Source organism: Rutilus rutilus (genome assembly GCF_951802725.1).
Source record: "Rutilus rutilus genome assembly, chromosome: 7".
Taxonomy (NCBI): Eukaryota; Metazoa; Chordata; class Actinopteri; order Cypriniformes; family Leuciscidae; genus Rutilus; species Rutilus rutilus.
The window spans coordinates 26727765-26745632 of NC_140221.1; the positions used below are offsets into that span (position 1 = coordinate 26727765).

At 37.4% G+C, this 17868-nt stretch overlaps 1 protein-coding gene across 2 annotated transcripts in view; it reads left to right on the plus strand.

Annotated features, from left to right (window-relative positions):
• The window catches only part of tnpo1 (transportin 1), a 39060-nt gene that overhangs the window by 10668 nt on the left and 10524 nt on the right, over nt 1-17868 (plus strand). For both annotated transcript variants that reach the window (XR_014627873.1, XM_084412917.1), the window contains exons 5-16: nt 9244-9377; nt 11247-11328; nt 11455-11577; nt 12039-12157; nt 12251-12311; nt 12812-12983; nt 13072-13224; nt 14029-14254; nt 16272-16443; nt 16692-16778; nt 17288-17395; nt 17559-17717. Coding sequence is in view for 1 of the 2 variants with exons in the window: in XM_084412917.1 (XP_084269043.1) it covers nt 9244-9377; nt 11247-11328; nt 11455-11577; nt 12039-12157; nt 12251-12311; nt 12812-12983; nt 13072-13224; nt 14029-14254; nt 16272-16443; nt 16692-16778; nt 17288-17395; nt 17559-17717 (1596 nt within the window). In the remaining variant the exon portion in view is untranslated. The remainder of the gene's footprint in view (nt 1-9243; nt 9378-11246; nt 11329-11454; nt 11578-12038; nt 12158-12250; nt 12312-12811; nt 12984-13071; nt 13225-14028; nt 14255-16271; nt 16444-16691; nt 16779-17287; nt 17396-17558; nt 17718-17868) is intronic.

The window sequence follows — 17868 nt, forward strand, 5'->3', positions numbered from 1 at the left end:
TTTGCTTTGCATATTGGAGGTTTGGCCTTTAATATAGGGAAATGCTTTGTAAACTTTGCTTGACCAGCTTCTGTGTTCTAAATACAGACATACAGGGCCATGACCCCTGGTGAACCCACACTTGTCCTCCCGAAATAGTACTTTTATGTGCCTGCGTGCAGTAATTGAGTAAATTGCATATCACACACCCACACACATGAACAAAGAGAGTCTGAACTCGCTGTACAGTGCTCTGCCCTGTGTGACTGCGAGACACTTGCTGAGCAGGCTTGTTAGCACAGATTGAGGCCAGTTATTTTCTACTGGGGAGATCAGATGTGATCACAACTGATCATAGACACGTTTGGAGACTGTGCACACTTTCAGACTCTCCTGTCCTTCTCCTACATGACAGTGCTGTTCAAAAGTCTGAGTCCACATTAAAAAATCGAACTGAATACGTCTAATTTAAACCTGTAAATTAGCCTAAGTTTTATGGGTTTGAAGTGTTATAACATAAAAAGAGAAATAGACATTAACTGTAAATTGTACAAACATGAAGGGCGATGAATGAATAACCAAGAATATTCTGAAATGAATGTATTCAATTCAATTTAGATTTCACTTAAATTGTCATGATGATAATATCATTTTAGAACAAACGCAAAATAGGTGCATGTTTGAATGGCACTTTTTTTTTTTTTTTTTTTTTAGGTCAGTAAGATTTCTTTTTAAGAATTACTACTTTTATTCAGCAAAAAAAATAATAATTGTATTTTAGATGAGATAAATGCAGCCTTGTTGAGCATAAAATACTTTTTTCAAAAACATTAAATTATCTATACTGACCCCAAACTTGAACAGTAGTGTACAGTTGATTTTTAGGGGGAAAAAAAACCTTTAGTTAGTCTGTTTTACCCAGACTCATTGCTGTATTCAAAATATTTTTTCTTATTTTTTTGATGTGTCAAATTACATGCAAATTACATTGCTTGGAGTGTGTGTGGAATGTCAATGGTGATTGGCAAATCCTGATGCAGCATGCGGTCTGACTATGTAGAATATGCATCTGTAATTAGTGGTGTGCATTATTGTGCCTGAAAGATGCAGTTACATTAAAGTTACCAAGTTGTGAGGAAACTCTCTCACATGCCCATGCTATCTTTCAATGAAATGCTGGGTAAGAGAATTATAAGCCAGTCCTCCACAGCCATGCATGTGCTCCTCTAGCTCAGCTGCTTGGATTATGCTGAGCACCATGCCTGAGACATTATATGGGGGAGGAGGAGACGAACCACTTGTAGATAAATGAATGGGAGAAATATTAAGGCTCAATCTAGTGGCAGGCAGCAGGAATGAAAGTCTGCCTTTTAATAGTTTATTTACTCCTGAATGTGCATTAACTGTATCCACCTGGAAATTACAGCATATAGCGTGATTTAAGCTCAAGAAACTAAATATGATTTCTTGTTTTAAATATATCATTGACACACTCGAAATAAACACTTTTGGAGATTTCAATCTTTATCTCTTCACGTAGATGTACTTGAATGCCTATTACTTGCATAGAAAATAGATGCCCAAGATGAACTGACTTGACTTACAGAAACTTTGAACTAGGTCATGGGTTTAATTCTAAGGAGTAAAATAAGCAGCTGGCAACCTAGCTGTGTGTGTGTAAAAAGGAGAATGCATCCATCCACCGCTGTGATCTTCTAGCTTGGTTGTGGCATGTGGGTACTCATGTTGCTACATGAAGTCTGAAGCAGTTGAGAGACATTTCCAGAATGTCAGGGATGACTTTATTTAGCTTGGGCAGAGTGGTTTTGCTCTCTGTAATGGGTTTAACGTCCAGAGATGTCATGTTATCTAGTTGGCATGGTTAAGATGTTTCTGACCTTTGAATCATAGTTTATTGACTTATTGGTTTAGTGCATTTCACACTAATTACTAATAGAGGTCGACCAATAGTGGATTTTACCAATAACGATAACTAGGTTGGACCATGCTGACCGATTACCGATTAATCCACTGATAGTTTTTTAAATGGATGCTGAATGAAAACAAACATGACACACAAAATAGTGCTGAAATTAACATGTTTACTCACAATTTATTTGCTTCTATTTTAGAACACTTGATGATTATCTAAGCAAGATAAAAAAATAACTAAAATCGGATGCGTATCTGATAGGGGTGTGCATTGGCACTGCCCTCACGATTCGATTCGATTACGATTCACCAGGTAACGATTCGATTCAATTCGATTCTACGATGCATTGCGATGCATCAAAATTCTACTGCACACAACAAGGCAAAATATTCATCACTCATGAGGCAATACAAGCAGTCAGATATTGAACAACAGATTTTATTGGTTGCTATGTGTGTATTATCACTCTCCTGTATCTTTTACATAAATGTCATTAAATAAAATATTTTTCAAACCTGAAAAAGAAAGCATAAATCACTGCTTTCAGTGCTTTGAATGAGAAATGTTTCTCTTCTCTCTGCTTGAGAACCATTTGAAATTAAATTTCAACTTTATTGTCCAACTCAAGGCCAGAAAATAAACAGTGTAGGGTGTAACGGTTCACAAAATTCATGGTTCGGTTCAATACGATACACTTGTGTCACGGTTCGGTACGTTTTCGATACAGCAAAAAGAAAGAAATGCCAGAGAAATTTCCTTGTTTTTTTTATTCTTTTTTTATTAGAACTAACATCATAAAGTATGACATTTTTTTTCTTTGAGCAATGATGGAGCTATAATTGACTCTTCTTAGGAGCATATAAAACAAAACAGCTCCTTGGAAAAAATTTAATGTAATATTTTGTGCTTATAAACAAATGTTTATTTTAGTTCAGATTAACATTTGAGGGCAGCAATGTTATCCATAATGTCGAAATAAATCCGACATAACGTTACTTGAAAGCATTATAGCCTACTATTCCTGCCAAACTTCCAAAGTTGCAGTTAGTGTTACTACAGTAAATCCATGGTGAATATTGCAGATCTGTGGACACTGGATAGCTCATTCATGTCACAATGTTTCTTCCTGGTTTCCACGTCAGCGCTGTTTGATCCGTTAATAACGGAGAAATGTGAATGTTTCTTACTAGATCTCGCAGCGATGTTATTACTTTAGTGGCGAGTTCAAATGTTTTCTTTACTGGATCTCTTAGCGTTGTGTAGTATAAGATCGGCTCGCGCTGCGTTGGTCCAAACTGATAAACAGTCCGTCACGAGTAGCTCAGTTTCGTTCCGCTTACATTGCGTTTGCCATTTGATGTTGTGGTCGCGCCAGCGTCTACATTATGAGCGCGCTCGCGACGCGCTTACATTTGAAATAACCGTTCGGTTTGAAAATGCGTGCCCTGTACCCATAATATTCCATATGTACCGAACGGTTTAGTACGAATACGCGTACCGTTACACCCCTAAAACAGTGACATAATCGATTATGGCACTTTGCCGCATCGATGCTGAATCGTGCGTGCCCCGCATTGCGATGCATCGCCGAATCGATTATTGTTGACACCACTAGTATCTGATTCGTTTATACGTTTCTGTTGGCTGCATGACGATACAGTTTGCTTTCTCATGACTCTAGCTTTAAAGGGGTCATATAATGGTACATGCACTTTTACAAGTTGATTGTACTGAAATGTGTGTTGGCAGTGCCTGTACACAACCATCATGAAATTATAAAAATCCATCCAGTGTTTTTTTTTTTATTATCTTCTTATGTTTTCCCCGTCTCAAATCAAGCCGTTCGATTTTGTGACGTCACAAAATCGACGCCCCTCCCACGATTGTTGATTGACAGCAGCGTTTCAACACAGACCCGCCCTCACTCGTGAGCGAGCTGTCAATCATAGTCCGCGCGGTCATTGATACGCTGCCTGGAGCACTGTCTATGAGCAGAACGGCGTCTAAGCGATTGTGGTGTTCTGTTCTTGGGTGTAATAAGGAACACAGCAGTCATTTTGATGTTCCTAAACCCGAACCGCTGAAGACGCAGTGGCTGAGTTTGTTTTCGAAGGGAATATTCCCCGCGATCAACGTCAATGCTTTCATGTTTGCGCGAATCATTTCACACACCAGACTGCTTTACAAACGAGGTCAGTATAAAGCTGGTTTTGCTAAGAAGCTGCTCCTGAAAAAAGGATCGGTACCAACTATTCGTGTTCCTGCTGCACCTCCAGAAGAAGAAGTGAGTGTAACGTTTTATTAACCTTTATATTAATCTTTATATTAATCTTTGTAAATCGCTAGCACGCTTCACGATGAATACGGCTAAGTTTTACACTCATGGTACATTACGTCGTTTTCTATGTACGACGTTCTCAATATAATTCATAATCCCACGTTTATAATGAACAACGCGTTATGGTTATTGTGTTATTGTGTTACAAATGGTGTACGCACAGAACAGAGGGGCGGGGTGAGCAAAGCTCATTATCATTTAAAGACACATGCACTTAAACGGCGTGCTGAAAACAGAGCAGGTAAAATGAGTGTTTTCTTACAATACTAATGAGAATTTTTAATTAAAGTATATTACAAACTTTTAATTTAGACCCTAAAGAATCATATTAGCTTGTACAAACATGGCATTATATGACCCCTTTAAATATGCAACTTCACTGCATGGCGATTGCATAAAACCGACCAGCTGGATATAAATTAATGCAAATAGATGGTAACAATTGTGAAATTTTATATTTGGGTCGGGCTTTCGTGTGTTTTTGTCACATTGTTTTAACCGCTTGAGGTACTAATGTTAGCACCCTCTCAGCCTTGACTGCAAACATGCTGCTGTTCTCCACTAATGCAGCATCTAGTGCGCCATTGGCTAGTAAAATCTTTATTTTACCCTCCAGACTTTTTTCATGGAATGCAAGAACAATGCAAATGAACAAATTCTACATAAATATAAAATATAAATTTCAAACACTGTTAAAGACAAGTAAACAGTGTAATTAAAATAATAACAAATAATAAATCTACAAGCAACAGCACAAATAAACACAATAGAACAAAGATCCAAATAAAATAATAAAATGATTTTCAGGTTTTACAGGTAGATCTAACAGTAGTTATAAATGGATTGGGTAGGTTAGGTACAGAAATTGAATGAAGTAATCAAATGTAAAATAACACTAAACACTGTAAAATAGCATAGTCTTCACTGTATAAATTAAATATAGATTAATCTTTATTAAAGTTACAAAAGGTTTTCAGTCAAGAGCATGGAGTGAATTATTTTTTTATGTTTTTATTTTTTTAAGAGTGTTTTGTTGTTTGATTAACATTAAAACAGACAGCAGCAGGTGTATCATGGCTGCTGTCACTGTAAGACAATGCATCCATCATTCTGATACTGTTACACATGCGTTTTTCTTTCTCGACTGTTTACATTCACTTAAGACATAACCAACTACGTTTACTAGGATACTTGCAAGATGGGCATTTTGACATAATTGTGTGTGAAATTGTCAGTTCAAGTGCAAGAAGACATGAAAGAGCTCAAATAAGTATTTGCGTCCTGTCAGACTTTGCTTTCGTGTCGTCTTGCGCTTGAATGTTTAAATGATAAACTTTCATGACGATGCAGCACGTCCCCGATCGGGACAGTGACGGTTCTGTCAACTCTTGGCCATTGAGCAGTCTTGTTGAGCCCTGCATTTAGATCTAGCTCGTCAATTCTCTTTACGTGGCATGTGTAAAAGCCTCTCTCTTTCTCTCACGTTGAGTGCATGAGTGTGAAAGAAAGCGACAGAGGGCACTCTCAGCCAAGTGACGGTGCGTAAAGCTCAGCAGGCAATGAGATTATATCTGCGCTAAACTTATTTTTTGCTTCTAACTCAATCACAGACAACTGAAATCAAACAATTTTCTAGCCATTGGCTAATTAAAGACATTTTTAATCACCTAGCTTTTTTGGTCGCATATGTGAGTGATTTACTCACATAGTAGAGGGTTGCCTAAGTTATTGGAACTGTGACTTTAATTGTCTTCCGCCTGTACAGTGTTAGTCTTAAGGACTGTTGCACAGGCGCATGTACAATAATTGTGTATGATGATTCATTGAAAAACATTGTTTAAACCCTTTCTAATAAATATTTGTAAAGCTTATTTGAATTTTACATACAGTAATTACCTTTAAATTACAGTATTCTGAAAATCCAGTCTTTGGTTTTGACCTTGAGAGACTGGAGGCTTCCTCTCTGTGTTGTTCTCAGCTCAAAATGTGCCATCTCTGAAAAAGTGCAAGCTGACAGTGGAGACAGTTGCCATAGCGACAGCCGAGCCAGACAGCTCGTTGCCACGGTGCCGTTTGTGCTCGTGACCTGATTAGATTCCTTACAGGTGGAACGTCTGTGAGATCAGGAGGAAGCTTGATGTTTTGGGTGGGTCTGGCTTTGGCATTGTTCTCTATCAGATCGTTTTCTCTGAGGTTTTGAAATTTGTTCAAGACTGAATTTAGCTGGTTTAAATCAGTTAATCATTTAGCAAAGTTAGCTGGATGCCAAAATATATATTAAAGTATATTTTATTCATTTCACTAAGTGTGGATTTGAAATACGGGTTGAAAATTGTAAACAAATCAGTAATGTTTTCATTGAATGCCATTACTTATTATTTTTATTTTTTTAGCAAAAGCCAACATCAAGCTTTTTTTTTTATCAGGGTGTCTTGGAGATGTACAAAATGTACAGCTATCCAACTAGTAATAGCATAAATAATGTGTATAACACCTTTTCATAAATATAAACACTTATAAAATGTTGCTAATAATGATGATATTATTAATATCAATATTAGTAATATCAAAAATAATAACAATAATAATTATGATGATAATCATAATTATTACTATTGAATGACCTTTATTACAGACCTTAATTAGGATATATTGAGTTACTTCAGAGCAATACATGACTGAAATGTCTATGGATTAAAGCAGTAGCTATGAAAGCTTGTATCTGCCACGGAATAAAAAGTAAAAGATAATTGCAACTTTTTATCTCACAATTCGGATGAAAAAAAGCTGCAATTTTAATTTTTTTTCTCACGATTGCAAGTATATATCTCACAATTCTTTCTGACTTTATAACATGAAATTGCGACTTACCTTTTTTATAGTGGTCGACCTATATATATATATATATATATATATATATATATATTTGGCATTTTTAAAATATCTGCATTGGCCGATAAGTTTTTCTGATGTGTTGGAAGTGGGACTTTTATTTTGATGGTGCTCCAGACTTTTATTTTGACGGGCGGCGCTGAGAACACAGCGCCTCAGAAGAGAACGGCAGCGGCTCTGGGCAGCGCATGATCACACAGCGCTCACTCACATTCTCCGTCTTCATTAGTTTTTACAAACTCTGTCTGTCATCTAATATTTTTTTAGACAGAACTGGTAAACAAAGAAAGTAAATGGTATGCGAAAAAGTTAAGCGTTGCTTTTATATTATTTGTAACAGAAAAGGCAAACAATCAGGCTAAAATACTTTATCATTTACAGTCAACATTCAGCAAATGCGCATCTACATCGTTTAAACAAATCTCTGAATATCTAATAAACATTTAATTTCACAAACCTTGCAGATTTAATCAAATCCAGCTGTGATAACTTGTGAAGTGTGCATTTGTAGCCTGGATTAACGTGTTACTGTGAGTGACGGTCGGTCCGTGTGAAATGAGTGAATGCCAACAGAAGATCAGCTTCACAGGAGACGTGATCGAAAAACTTTAAATCCTTAATTTTAAAATTACCTGTGCTATATCCAGTTGCCCACTGTGTCATATTCATATCGTTTTCAATGTGTGCTGTATGTAAAATTAGCGTTACCTTGTCTTTATTTGAAAAAATATGATTACCATCGCGCACGAAATTACCAGATTACTGAGTGCCCTGTGTTTACTTCCTTTTTATTCACATATTCATATATTTTTAAACAATTACTTTATTTGTGAAAAATACTGTAATAGGATTGCAGATTCAAGAAGTTGCCATCTAAAAAGTATAAACATGTTTATTGTAAGGATTTGTTTTATAATTTAGTTATAATTTATTAAATATTGATTAAAAATGGAAGGGTGGTGTGGCGCAATGGATAAGACACATGCCTTTGGTGTGAGAGACCCGGGTTCGAATCCACTGTGAGACACCAATGTGTCCCTGAGCAAGACACTTAACCCCTAGTTGCTCCAGAGGCGTGCGACCTCTGACATATATAGCAATTGTAAGTCGCTTTGGATAAAAGCGTCAGCTAAATGAATAAATGTAAATGTAAATGTAAAATAAATATAAAGTGTATATATAAAAATCACCCTGCTCTCTAAGATATCGGCCATCAAAAAAAACAATATTGGTCGACCACTACTTTTTATTTTTTTTAAGCTTCCATAAGTTGACCTCATAAAGGTCTACAGCCTCTCCAACCGTAAATCTATCAATATTTTTAGCGCTACAAGCAGGGCTAGCTTAATCCATGCATGGGCCTATGTACAACAGTTAATATATTGATAATAATAGTTAATACGATAAGTACTATAATTATTTTTTTTTATATTATTATTATTAATATTTATTATTTTCTCTCACTTACATATACTGTGTACAGGCCATGAAAATGTCAATTTGTTTTGAAACAAATCTATAAATTTGTCCAGGGTCATAGCCAGGTCTGTAGTGCCTACTGAACAGATCACTGTCCAAGACCCACATTACTCCTATGAAGATTTCAGTTATTACCCTGAGAGGATATTTCCTTTCTGTATGGGTGATTATATGTTGAGTTGTATCCTTGTGCATTGGTGTCAGAGTTTTTTTTTTATTTTATTTTTTATGCTTTACTGTCCAGTTGCTTAAATATGGTTACGCCCACTCTGTCTGTCTGCCACTACAGTATTTCCCAGGTTCTACTATAAACTCTCCCTTAAATGAATGATTTTGGCTGTCTGCTTTGCATGTCACCTTCAGTGTAGACAGTCCATGAGCCAGCAGTGAGCTTGAGGCAACGGCAAAAGTATTATATTTTATTTTCAGCAGCACTGGCTGCACATCATGCCAAAAATAGAAATGGAGTGTCTGTTAGCTGAAGGCCTCTGTGTCACCGTCTGACATTCATTGCTGGTTTGGGCAGTTTGATTGATTGTAATGGAAGCATTTTAGATTAAAAAATTTGAGGTTGTTCAGTGTAAAGGGGAAATATATGATTTCTGTTGTGTTTGTCCTTCAGGGGGCTTTTGGAGCTCTGCAAAAGATCTGTGAGGACTCTGCTGAGATCCTGGACAGTGACATGCTGGACCGCCCGCTCAATGTGATGATCCCTAAGTTCCTGCAGTTTTTCAAGCACAATAGCCCCAAGATCAGGTAAGACAAACGTGTGTTCCCTGATGGAGCACAGATGTATGAAACCACATTAACACAATAACATAATAACAATATTATTGCGATATCTATAGAAAAAAAGAAAGAAAAAAAATCATTTTACACAATTAAAAAACTTGCACACTGTGTCTTGCTTTTGTCTGTCATCTCATCCAACAGGAGTGTCTAACGCCGCCCCGTCTTTTTTACGCAATCCAAAAAAAAACTCCCACATGTGTCTTGCTTTTGTCTGTCATCTCCTCCAACATGATTTTGTGCATATTAGCTAAACATTGGACGCTTCTCAATTGGAAGTCTGCATCCTAGTGAGGCTGTGTCCTTCCTAGTCCAGTCCTTCTGAGGCTTGTAGACTACAGTAGGGCTGGGCGATATATTGTGATATCATTTTCCTAGAGGAAATTATAACAAAAGTTCAATAAGTGTTCGATATAATGTTTGTGCGCTATGCAAATAATGCTGCGCATGCATGTTGCAGACCGTCGCATTGATAAGTGCTGCCATTCCTGTTGCGTTTGAGAAACATTACATGGCAAAAGCCAAACGAAACAGAGCTGCTCGTTTGAACCGCGCGCCTTACGGAAATTTTAACAGTTCGGCTCAAAACACACCGCAGCGTGAGCTCAGAGCGAACGCAATTACTCATTGACCGTCTCAATCATGCGACCACTAAACGCGCTCTGAGATCCTGTGAGAAGTGCTCGGGTTCGGTGCAAAGTTCTCTCATACAAACCACAAATCAAAGGCCTCGTGATTTAAACCAGATGAAACAGCGCTGACATTAACAACACTGATGCCGAAAACAGAAGAAACATAAAGCCACGATATAATGCAGTTGCTGTGCATTTCTAAGAGACAAAACAAGTCATTTTAATTTGTGAAATGTTCACCTGTTTGGCGAGTGTTTGCCATGTTCTGATGATAAAACCTGGTCTGGTTTCTACAACTTTCACTCAGGAGCAAAAATCAGCCTTTAAACATGAAAGAAATACATATGACATTTATCGTGATAATTACTGATATGAAAAAAAATATCGTGGTAATTTTTTTGGCCACATCGCCCAGCCCTAGACTAGAGTCCTCCTCAGCATTAAGTTGCACTAAAATGATGAGATGGTCTAGTAAGTGCGCATGGCTACGTCATAAATGTTTCCTCACTTAAGGTCATGGCACATAAGCAAACTATTAAAATTAGTTGTGGAACAAGTCTTTATATAAACAGTCTTTCTATTAATGCAATACAGAGAATGACAATCACCTGTGGTCTCCCAGTGGTTTTCATTAGACATAGCATAATGTGATTGATTTACAAAAAACAAAGCCTTCATCTCCGAAATCATGTTTTTGTCTTGCATTGCATAATGAAATTGGACGAGCTCAGTTCCGATTCATTTTTTGCTAATTCTCTTTTGAATTATGAAATGTGAATTGGAATGTGTGCAAAGGATTGTGGGTGACTGAAGGACGGAAAGATGATGAAAGATACAGATGATGCATCCTTGAAAATAAGCAGAATGAAGGACGCGAAACAAAGACTGCCTTCCTTTGATCAATCAAATTGAGACGGCTTTTGACTGAGCCTGAAGACTTGGCAGCCTAGATATGCAGCCTTACTAGGACGCAGCCTTCCAGTTGAGAAGCACTCACTGCGTCGTCTTTTTCCGTTTTATGACGGCTGACAACCAGCGTTATGGTGCAGTACCGCCACTTACTGTGTTGGAGTGTCAACCACATACATACTGGCCCTGAAATGTTTGTGATATATCTACACGTATGTATATATATACATTACAGTTTGCTGAGCAATTGTTCAGACTTGTTTGATATATGTTCTGTGCTTGTTGTCTGTTGTAGGTCTCACGCCATTGCCTGTGTCAACCAGTTCATCATCAGCAGAACACAGGCCCTAATGCTGCACATAGATCCTTTCATTGAGGTACCACCTCCAAACCTGACATGTCATGTGCTTAACCTAACTATTCCATATTATAGAATTATGATCCAAAATTTTTGATTATTGTGATTGTTTTTTTATATTTATGCATGTGTCTTTGTACCTCAGAACCTGTTTGCACTGGCAGGTGATGAGGAGCCAGAAGTGAGGAAGAACGTGTGCAGAGCTTTAGTCATGCTTTTGGAAGTCCGACTAGACCGCCTCCTTCCTCAAATGCACAACATCATTGAGGTTAGATCACACCTCCTGTAGCTCCTAATAGAAACCTTATATAACTCTGTTACATGAGCGCTGAAAGAGAACTTTGACTTCTGCAGGAATTAGCTACTGTCTTAGATGATCATCAATAATGGTTGTACATTTTTAATGATAAATTTGCCCAGCAAATCCCAGAGAGGCAAAATGAAGCAACAGCAGCCTCTTGTGGACTTTCTTTAGCTAGACTTTTGTGGACTAGTTTGTTGAAAATGGAATCGATGAGCCTTACTTATGAAACGTGAGCAAAATTAATTTCTGTGTAGTTTGTACGTAAAACTATTCTTACATTGCATTCAGTAGGGTCGTTTTTTTTTTTTTTTTTTTGTAAAAATTATTTTGGAGATTTTGTTTTTTAACACACAATTATGCTCTTTGCTCGTGTTTCATGAGTAAGGCTCAAGGTTTTTGTTTCTATTTCTGCTTCTATTTCTCAGTACATGTTGCAGAGGACACAGGATCAAGATGAAAATGTTGCTTTGGAGGCTTGTGAGTTTTGGCTCACTCTTGCTGAGCAACCTGTGTGTAAGGAGATTCTGTGTGGACACCTGCACAAGTGAGCACACACACACACACACACGTGTGTCTTTTTGATTAAACAACATCATCTTTATCAGGATCAGTCATGTTTTTCCATGTTTTGTGACAGATTGACACCAGTTCTTGTGAATGGAATGAAATACTCTGAAATTGACATAATCCTGTTGAAGGTCAGTTTCTCTCTCTCTCTGGTTTTAAAGCTTCTTTTTGAGTATCAGCTGATTGTGACATTTTTATATGCCTCCCCAAACAGAAGTGAAACATAAAACACACATCTGTGGATCAGACTGGGGCAAATAGACTAAATAAAACACCTGTGATTTGTCATTGAGTTCATGCACACAACCAATATGTGATTTGGTTACGATGCTAAACCACATTAAAATAACCCCACGTTGTCCTTTGGTTTACAATTTGGCTGTCATATACAAATTAGTAGCACTTTATTTTCCATATCTCTGTCTTTCATGTTAAGACACTTGAGTTCTAAAGCATCTAGTTAGCTTAATAAATGAAATGAACGATCAGAGTAAAAAAAAAAATTTTGTGTTGTGCATTCCTACACATACATATAGTCTTGTATAATGTGGACACAACACTGTGTCAGACAAAAAGTTTGTCAAAAAAACAACTAGAAAACTTAATCTCTTAATAAGTAAATGATTTTCAGGGTGATGTTGAGGAGGATGACGCAGTCCCAGACAATGAGCAGGACATTCGCCCAAGGTTCCATCGCTCACGCACCGTTGCCCAACAACACGAGGGAGGAGACTCCATTGAGGACGAGGAGGATGATGAAGATGATTTGGATGACGATGAAACTATTTCAGACTGGAACTTGAGTAAGAAATGGTGAAGTTTAGAAATGACAGACTCAGCCAAGTACTCAACGTTTGCTTGTGTCTTCATTGTTTTTTCTGATGTGTGCAGGGAAATGTTCTGCAGCTGCACTGGATGTCTTGGCGAATGTTTTCAGAGATGATTTGCTGTTGCATATTCTTCCTCTACTGAAAGAACTACTGTTCCATCCAGAGTGGCTTATTAAAGAGTCGGGCATACTTGTACTGGGAGCCATTGCTGAAGGTATTCAAAAATTACACACAAACGCATAATATGATTCACACAAAGCAAAGGATTAGCATTTAAAAAGAGAAACTGAAGTCTTGAAAAGACTTACCTACACTACCAAAAAAGTTGAAAATGTTTTTGAAAGAAATCTCTTATGTTCACCAAGGTTGCATTTATTTATTTTTATAGTAAAAACAGTAATATTGTGAAAAATTATTACAATTCAAAATAACTGTTTTCTATTTTAATATATTTTAAAATAAATGTTATTTATTCCTGTGACGGCATCATTATTCCAGTCTTCAGTGTCACATGATCTTTCTGAAATCATTCTGCTCAATAAACATTTCTTATTATGAATGTTGAAAACGGCTGTGTTGCCCAATTCTTTTATGGGAACCGTATTTTTGATTAATGGAAAGTTCAGCTTTTTTTCCTTCTTTTTAAAAAAAATCTTTGAACAGATATCTTTACTGTCACTTTTGAGCAATTTTTGAGGTTCCTTGCAGAAAAAAGTATTTCTTTCTTTAAATAAATCTTATTGGCCCCAACTTTTGGACTTTAATATATATGTATACTTTTTGTTTAACAAATAAATACAAATTTATATCTTAACTGGCTAATCCTTTATTTTAATGTGTTACACAAATTACGTGTCACTTTAGTTAATTACTGTACTAATGAAAAAATTTGTAATTACTAGCAACTTCAAAAAAAGAATTGCACACCAAGTGCATGCAGTTAATTAGAATGAATATTTTAATAAAGTGTGACCTCCATCTCTCTTTTTTGACAAGTATTTTCTTCTCTTTTCTTTAGGCTGTATGCAGGGGATGATCGCCTACTTGCCAGAGTTGATTCCACATCTGGTACAGTGTCTCTCTGATAAGAAGGCACTGGTTCGATCCATCACTTGCTGGACTCTGAGCCGCTATGCACACTGGGTTGTTAGCCAGCCCCCCGATACCTACCTCAAACCGCTCATGACTGAACTGCTCAAACGGATACTTGACAGTAACAAACGCGTCCAAGAGGCCGCCTGCAGGTGAGCATGTGTCACAATATTGTATGTCTTGTTTAAAGTGCCCCTATTATGCTATTTTAAAGTTTCCTAATGTTGTTTTGGAGTCTCCTACAACAGGTTTACATGCATCAAAGGTCAAAAAACTGTTTAATTTCCTCATAATAAACATTTGCACATCACCACATTTTCAATGATTCTCAAACGACTCGTCAGATGAAACAATCTCTCTAAATCCCTCCTTTCCGCGAGCTGCTCTGCTCTGATTGGCCAGATCAGACTCAGTCTGTTGTGATTGGTCTACATGCCAATTGCCATAAGAACGTCAGATCTGCTTGTCCTGAGGCTTCCTACACCGTGAACTAAACACAGTAACGAACAATGACGTTGATTTTACCATATCAATGCGAGAATGAGTCCGATGATGAAACATTGGAAGAACTATTCATTCAACCCGAACCTCCATCGCAAGGACAACTTTAGCAGGATGTTTCAGTGATACACTACTTTTGAGGTACATTATGGGATGTTGCAACTGTAATTCCTCACCATCAGCATTAACAAGTGCATGTCCATCAACAAACCGATTATTTTACTTAAACTTATTTATTTACCGAGTATTTTTCTAATTTATTGCGGTGAACACGTGGATACTATATCAATAACAGTGCATACATTAGCCAAGCTCTAGCGTGAGTGACTGTAACATAAAGTCATTATGTCAAACAAACAAATCTTGCTCCATGCTTAAAGGGATAGTTCGAACGTAGAGTTTTGTTTTGCTCTGCTCTCTGGCTGCGCTGTCACGTTCGTTCTACGTCACAACGCTTCCTACGCTACGTCCTACGTCATACGCCAGCATCCATCTCCATGAACGCGCGTCGACCGCTACCTGAAGCCAGTTATTTTCATTTATAAAGTTTTAAATATGTATATTTTTACGACAAAACCGCACGGATTACCCTCAGAAGGCCTTAGTTTATCCCCTGGAGCCGGATGGATTACTTTTGTGAAGGATGCGTGCACATTTTGGGACTTGAAGGAGGTGAACCCCATAGCTTCACATTATAACCACTGAAAGATCTAAGACATTTTCTAAAATAACTGAAAATGTGTTCGTCTGAAAAAAGATTGACATATGCATCTCGAACGGCTTGAGGGTGAGTAAATCATGGGTTAAATATCATTTTTGGCCCGAACTATCCCTTTAATCTTTACTCAAAGTAGCGAGAACGACAGACGATCTGCATTAATAGACACAGTTTTAGGTAATAGTGGCCCACAACTGATCAGCAGAAGTATTTAAGTAAGACAGTAATAATGTGAGTTAACCAGTTAGCAGGAGACCTACACAATATAAAACTCAAAACTAAGTATTTTGAACACCATCTTTCAAGAGCAAGCGGTTTGCGAATCCTGCATTGAACTCCGAGATTTGAGAAGCAGTCGTCAGTGAAATAAAGGGAACACAGCAAAAGTTTAGGATTATACTGCTGTGATATCCAGGTAAAGATTCATTTTAACCACCGATTCTTCACATGCTCGTCCTTGGGCAGTGAAAAAAACTGGCTTTACCTTCACATTGCAGAGCATGTAAACATGTAAACTGCGTTGCTTGTTTATTCATAATGAAATGGATCGCAAATGGATCTGAATGAAGAAACGTAAAAAAAAATGAACAATGATGAATACAGAAAATGAACAAGAATAAACTTTAAATGGCTTAGGAGGAGTAGGCCTACTACTCTAATATAATAAAACAAGGTTTTAGAATTTTTTTTAAACAAAATAAATATTTTTAAAGCCTATTATCCCGGGCCCGGTGTGATGCGTGCGAATGGAAGAGATGCTGCGCATGACATGTGACGTGTAGCATATTGTAACACAAATGCTTGATCAAGGGCCCGGCCCGAGGGTAGTGGTGGGAAATATCGTCCCGCGGGTCGGGTCAAGTTCGGGCTCGGGCAGAGAATCTAAGCTCTACACCTGAGATCTCTTTTTATCCTCTTTCAATCTCTGACTCTTACTCTTCCTCCCACAGTGCCTTTGCTACTCTTGAAGAGGAGGCTTGCACTGAGCTGGTGCCGTACCTTGCTTATATTTTGGACACGTTGGTCTTTGCTTTCAGTAAATACCAGCACAAGAACCTACTCATTCTCTATGATGCCATTGGGACTCTGGCTGACTCTGTGGGCCACCATCTCAACAAACCAGTAATTGCACAATCAAATAAACACAAACTCTTTTGTAACAGGCACATATCTTTATTTTTTCAAACATATGCAGTGGAGGTAGAACATTTGAATTAAAATAAACTATTTGTAATTGAAGTATTTAATATAATTATAATCAACATTTCTCTTGCTTTGTCTGCCAGTAACTTTTCAGTAATTGCCTGTGTTTGTCTAATAAACACACTGTATGTGTGTTGTTGTTCACATGCACTGTGCTCTATTTGCAGGAATATATTCAGATGCTGATGCCTCCATTGATACAAAAATGGAACCAGCTAAAAGATGAAGATAAAGACCTCTTTCCCTTACTGGAGGTAGTGATCTAACATTTCATTTATGTAAACTACTGTTCAGAGGTTTGGGGTTGGTAAGATTTTTTTAAAGTCTCTTATGCTCAGCAAGTCTGCATTTATTTGATAAAAAATACAGTAATGTGAAATATTATTACAATAAAAAAAAAGTATCTATTTCTAATGTTATCAAATATGATTTATTCCTGTGATGGCATAGCTGACTTTTCAGCATCATTTCTTCAGTGTCACATGATCCTTCAGAAATCATTCTGATATCCTAAGTTTCCTTGATGAATAGATAGTTAAAAAGAACAGCATTTTGAAATAAAAATCTTTTGTAACATTATAAATGTTTTACTGTCACTTTTGGTCAGTTTAATGCATCCTTTCTAAAACATGCAGAGAAAAAAAAGGTTAATCAGAGGAAATCAAATATTTTTATTGTTTAGAATTTTGCATGTCAGTGTATGTCCTTGATGGTTGTGATTCAGAACAAGATCCTTATCATTCTATGTTCGTTTCTCTTTTAGTGTCTCTCGTCTGTGGCCACTGCCCTTCAGAGTGGCTTCCTGCCGTACTGTGAGCCTGTCTACCAACGCTGTGTCAACCTGGTCCAGAAAACACTCGCCCATGCCGTGGTGAGAGACCAGTCATACATCAAGCATTCTGTAAATCTCTGTTAGCTTAAAGAAAATACTGGAGAGTGAAAAGTGTTGCAAAATGAGAAACGGGCATAATTTAAAAACATTGTTTTATCCAACATAGTGGATATCACATGATCTTTCTCTATCTGTCACACAGCTTCACCAGACGCAGCCTGAGTTTTATGAAGCTCCTGATAAAGATTTCATGATTGTGGCTCTGGATCTGCTCAGCGGATTAGCAGAGGGTCTCGGCGGGAACATTGAACAGCTTGTTGCCCGTAGCAACATTCTCACTCTCATGTACCAGTGCATGCAGGTAACTATACAGCATAAGGCTTTATGGTATGTGTTTAGTCTAATATAACTAACACTAACAGAACTTCAACAATACCATTTGGTTGTTTCACACTTCATTTGGTTGCTTTGTCCAAACCCAAGTTCAATTCCTCTCTCATCAGTTCCCTTTC